The sequence below is a fragment of the Propithecus coquereli genome, unplaced genomic scaffold, assembly GCF_000956105.1.
Source record: "Propithecus coquereli isolate 6110/MARCELLA unplaced genomic scaffold, Pcoq_1.0 Scaffold119, whole genome shotgun sequence".
Classification (NCBI taxonomy): Eukaryota; Metazoa; Chordata; class Mammalia; order Primates; family Indriidae; genus Propithecus; species Propithecus coquereli.
The window spans coordinates 945,434-950,356 of record NW_012135969.1 but is presented as its reverse complement, the minus strand read 5'-3'; the positions used below and the strand labels follow the sequence as shown (position 1 = coordinate 950,356).

Below are 4,923 nucleotides of genomic sequence, written 5' to 3'. Positions count from 1 at the left end.
CTTAAAAATTATTAAGCATTAGTCACTGCCCTTTCAAGTTCATCTGGAAATAGGAGACATCTGAGATGCTTTTAGGAAAACAGAATTATTCATTTATAGACAGAGTCTTGCTCTGTTGCCCAGGCTGGAGTGCAGTAGTGTGATCATAGCTCACTCTAACCTGGAACTCTGGGCTCAAGTGATCCTTCTGCCTCAGCCTCTGGAGTAGCTAGGACTATAAGTGTGCACCACCACACCCGGCTAATTTTTAATTTTTTGTAGAGACAGGACCTTGCTATGTTGCCCAGGCTGGTCTTGAACTCCTGGGCTCAAGCAATCCTCCCACCTCAGCCTCCCAAAGTGCCGGGACTGCAGGTCCACCCTCAAATGATTTAATAACAGGTGTTAGACACTCCACTAGAAAACATGAAACACCCCAATATTCAATGCAAAAATAACCATAATCTCTTGAGTGCTATGTCAACTACTTCAGAAACATCATTTCATTTAATCCTCACTTAGTCCTGTAAAGCAACAGATTGTAATCTTAGTGCGGTCAAGTACTTTGTTCAGGAGCACAAATTACACACAGCCCAAATCTTCCTGATTCCTTCCCTTATACCAACTTATCCCAGTCCACTGTGCTTAGAACAAATTGCTCACTGACAGCTCAAAGACCAAATGTGTTTGGGCTGATTTTTGCCCTTAAAATGTTTTTTAATATGTATTAGTTGCCAATATTTAAAATTAGATTTTATGTAAGTCTGAGTGTCCTGGCTGTCTTGAAGAATCAGGGGATCTGGTGGCCCTGTCCCTTGCAGTTGATGACAGGCTGGAGGGGCCTCACCTTAGCTGGGGCCTGAGTTCTGCAGGTTGCTCTTGTCCTCGCCCCTCCGCAGCGCAGCCCTCTCAAGGAGGCTGCGTCAGCTGCCATTTATCCCCTCCCACCCAGCCCTCACCACTTACGTAATATCTGCCTGGCACCTGTCGGCACTGCATTTGCAACCCCCAATCTAGAAACTCTCTTCCACTTCCCTCGCTCCAATTCAGGTCCAAAACACTCTGGTTCTGTACGTCCCAAACTCATTTTGGCACAGTTCTCATTTCCCAAGGGCAGCTGGGTCTAATGCTCATTCACCTTCAATTGTGTGCACACAAGTACTTCTGTGATTTTACTCATTGTTTTCCTACCTGTTGGGTTATTTTCCTTCTGCACTTAATAGCCTGTCTCGTTTTCATTTCTTCCCACTCTTGGGGTGGGGGTGGGCCTAGGTTTGGTGGTGTTGGTGCTGGTAGGGGAGGGAGAAATGGCTCCAAGTACTTTATGGGGGTGACCTATGACCTTGCTGACATACGCCTGCCCAGCGAGCTGGGACCACTGGCCTGGAGAGGTGGACTTAGCATGTAATAGAGAGGAGTAACGCGTTGGCTTTGTTCTGGCCCGGGAAGAGCCAGGTCAGTTACATTTCAGCAGCCTGGTTCCCAATAGACTCCACAGGATTGGCCCCTGCCCCCCAATAGAAAGACACATAGCCAGACGATATGATGCAACTTAATTTTATTAAGACAGGCTGGAGGGCACTGGAGTGGTACTTTGCAGGGTAAAGGGAGGTGCTGGGGAGGGGTAGCAGGTGCCGTGCCACTAGAAGGCACAGCTGCTCTCCACAAAGCGGCGACACTTCATGACCCGCAGGTACGTCTCGGCCTTGTGCAGGTCCTTCTTGAAGCAGGAGAGCAGCCCGTAGTTCTTGAGCAGCGCATCGTCGCTGCGCAAGTTTGTGTCAAACTTGTCGTAGGTTTGCTTGAGGATCTGCCCAACCCGGGGGCTGCCATCTTCCAGCTCCTGCCAGGGGAAGGAAGAGAAGGAGAGGCCAAGTGCTTAGGAGCTGTTCCCTCCCTCTCCTGGCCCTTTGCCTCCCTCCCTCCCTGAGCCTAAAGAAAGTCCTGGAAGAGTCAAAGAGGGAAATGAGGAGTAAGATGAGTTCTCCTGGGTCGAGGCTGACTGCTAAAAAGAGAGCAGCGTTATTTCTCTCCCCCAGCCCTCTGCTAAGCGAGCGGGGCCCCAGGGTAGAGCACTGCCAGCGTCACCCTCACCCGCATCAGGGCTTGGATGCCTTCCTCCAGGTCCCTCAGTTTCTCATAGACACGGTCCGAGGTGCCAAACACCAGGCTGTTGGTGAAGACCCTGCTGAGGAACTGCACGGGCCCGAGCCACGACTGGATGAGCAGCAGCGAGAAGCGGAGCAGCTCCATGTCCTGCAGGGAGGGCAGGCGTGGGTGCCCGTGCCTCCCTTTGTCCCAGCCCGGGGGAGAAGGGGGCCCTCGGCCTAGGGTGTGAGCAGGCCAACTGGGGAGAGAAGGGGGAGTTGCTTCCAAAGAGCGAGGCCACTCACGGATCTCTGCTGGGCCTCGTCCTTGCCCGTGGGGGCCGGGATGGTCTCCGAGAAGCAGAAGGCAGCCTGGGCGTTCTGGATGGAATATCGCTGTCCCTCCGGGATGTATGTGCGCTCCTGGGAGAAGGTCAATGCTGGTGGCCGGCTCTCACGACTACTTTATGGGGACCCCCTCAGGTTATGCTCATCTGCATCTTCACTTGCATAAAACAACCCTGAGCTCCTCACTGTCCTCCTACTACTTCTGGGGGAAAGGGGCCCCTCCCTGCCCCCTCACTGGCACCCATTCCTGGGAGCTTACAAACTCCTTGTAAGTGTCAGCGGCCAGCTGGTGCAGGTGCTGGGCTCGGAGCACAGCGTTGGCGAACAGGCTGGACAAGGGCATGGCCGGGAAGGCGCCGGCCTCCTGGGGCCAGGGCAGGCAGAGCAGGGCCATGGCCAGGAGCAGGGTGGTCCGAGAGACTGGGGAGAGAGCAGAGGGTGAGGGAGGCCAGAGCAGGAGGCCAGCTCCCTGCCTGTCCCAGGTGCTGTGCCTTTGCCTCCCCCTCTGCCCAGGCATCGAGAACATTCTCGAACGTCTGGGCTTAGGCAGCTGTACTCACATTCAGAAACCCCAAACCTGAGGGTTAGCGCCCCCATCCCTTCTGTAGGGCCCGCATCTCCCCTGGACACACCACGACCAGAGGCATTCTAGGGGCACTTACCTGCAGCCATCGCAGCTGGGCGAGTGTCCACAGGACCCTGAGCGGTTTGGGGAGCTAGGGCTCGGGATCCTGGCATTGGTCCCTTGCGGGCCCTTTTTATACCTTGGCCACCTGTGCCCCCACCTCTTTTCTCTGTCCATTTATGCATAGGTGTGCTGATGGATGATTCAGAAGCTCCTTCCACTCATCCTGGGATCACGTCCCCGGCCCGTCGTCTTTTCCTCCCCATCGTCACCCGCCTCGTGAGGGTTCTGCACAGAGGGCCTCAGCTAGAGAGACCACCAATCAAAGGGGGGTTGCCTGCGTCCAGGTGGCAATGTGTCATTGTGGGGTTGTCCACCGGGGTTAGGATGGCCCCACGTGATCCCCAAAAAGGAGGCGATGTCAGGAGAGCCAGTCCTTGAGATCTACGCCGACCCTTCCCACTATCCTGTCCCTTTCCTCCTCTCTGCATGGTTCCCTCCACCCAACGGAGAGAATCGCGTGCTGGAAAAGGGGGCCAAGGACAGCCAATAGATCCTGGGGCTTTTGGGCACAGTCCAGGCCTGGACCCCACTTTCTCGGTTTCCTGCCTGGTCCCACCACCTGAGGCAGCTGATACAGTGCTAACACTGACCACCAGAGGCACCAACCCTGCACGTTGCCCTCCCCTCGCCCCAAGCCTTGAGGCTCCCCAGGGGCCAGGTCCCAGGGGCAAAGGACCCAAACTTGAGGCATTGCCCCTGCCCCTTTGACCTGCCACAGAGATGCAAACCAAGACGCAGAAATCCCAAGAACGGACACAGACCACGGGTGCTTCCTCCCACAGCTCTGCAACCATCGGAGAATCTCAAAGTTGGAAGAGTCTTTGGGGGTTTGTGTCCCCTCCCCAGCACCGGAACTCAGAGCACAGCACCTGGAAACACGCCCTGTCCAGTCATGGCAGCCCCCTCCTCTTCCTTCTCCCCCTCCTCTTCGTATCTGTATAGAGCCTATCCAGTCGCAGAAGGCCTGCCTGTGCGTTCTCACATTTGACCCTCATAGCTGTCTTGGGGAGGAGGTAGTATTATCCTCCCATTTTACAGATCGGGACACTGAGGCTCAGAGATTGACTTGCATGAGCTGCCTCAGCCAAGGCAGCATATCTGCATAGCCTTGCTTTTCTCCTGTTGCGTCCCTCTAAGTTATTTTAGCTTCCAAACACCTCTGAATACAGGCCTCCCGCCCTGGTCACAAGGGTCCCTTTGTCTCATTGTGTCCTTCCTTACAGGGAAGATTGTTCTCCCTCAATTCCCAGGTGCAAGTGGCCCAGTGGCATGGGGTGCGTTTTGGAAGCCTCACAGCAGGACAAGGCGAGGGCAGAGAAGGCTGGGGCTCGTCATCTCCTGGTGCCCAGGGTTGGGGCTGTTTCAGCAGCCGGAGGTCACGGGCGTCAGCTGCCCCCAGGAATAAGAGAAGGAAAGAACACACTCCTCTGCATTTAAAGCTCCCCCCTCTTGAGTCCAAGAACATTACCCTGTGGGAAAACAAACAAACAAACAAGCAAACCCTTCTAGAAGTGGTTGGTTATAGCGTTGGCAACAAGCTCTGAAACGTCACACCCCTGTGGTCTGGGATGTGAGTGCTGGGGCCTTGCCACCACCCCCTTCTAGGGCCAGAAGACAGCTCCTTTTCCTCCCTGTCACTGAAGTGTTGCCCGGCCAGTGCTCCTGACTCGCCACCCGCTGGGAGGGCACTGGCCGTGGGCTGTTCTCCAGGCAGGAGAGGAGGTGACGTCACAGATACAGGCTCTGAGGAAGGGGGGCTGGGGGAAGGCCAGGACACCCCTTTCCTCTCCTTGCAGCTCCACTAAAGAGGGGGAGCCAGGT

At 55.4% G+C, this 4,923-nt stretch overlaps 1 protein-coding gene across 1 annotated transcript; it reads right to left on the bottom strand.

Annotated features, from left to right (window-relative positions):
- Positions 1 to 1,621: 1,621 nt before the first annotated feature.
- LOC105822566 (somatotropin) lies at positions 1,622 to 2,931 on the bottom strand. Its single transcript, XM_012659569.1, has 4 exons — positions 2,674 to 2,931; positions 2,373 to 2,489; positions 2,074 to 2,235; positions 1,622 to 1,822 (listed from the first exon to the last, which is right to left on the bottom strand). The coding sequence occupies exons 1-4, from the start codon at positions 2,929 to 2,931 to the stop codon at positions 1,622 to 1,624; spliced, it is 738 nt and encodes a 245-aa protein (XP_012515023.1).
- Between the last annotated feature and the right edge of the window lie 1,992 nt (positions 2,932 to 4,923).

What these genes read in the sequence shown, in the direction of transcription:
- LOC105822566 (XM_012659569.1), bottom strand. Translation starts at nt 2,931, where the DNA reads ATGCCTGGGCAGAGGGGGAGGCAAAGGCACAGCACCTGGGACAGGCAG. An exon ending in ACGAGGCCCAGCAGAGATCC is followed by an intron (nt 2,236 to 2,372) that starts GTGAGTGGCCTC and finishes CCCTCCCTGCAG; the next exon opens with GACATGGAGCTGCTCCGCTT. An exon ending in GCATCCAAGCCCTGATGCGG is followed by an intron (nt 1,823 to 2,073) that starts GTGAGGGTGACG and finishes TTCCCCTGGCAG; the next exon opens with GAGCTGGAAGATGGCAGCCC.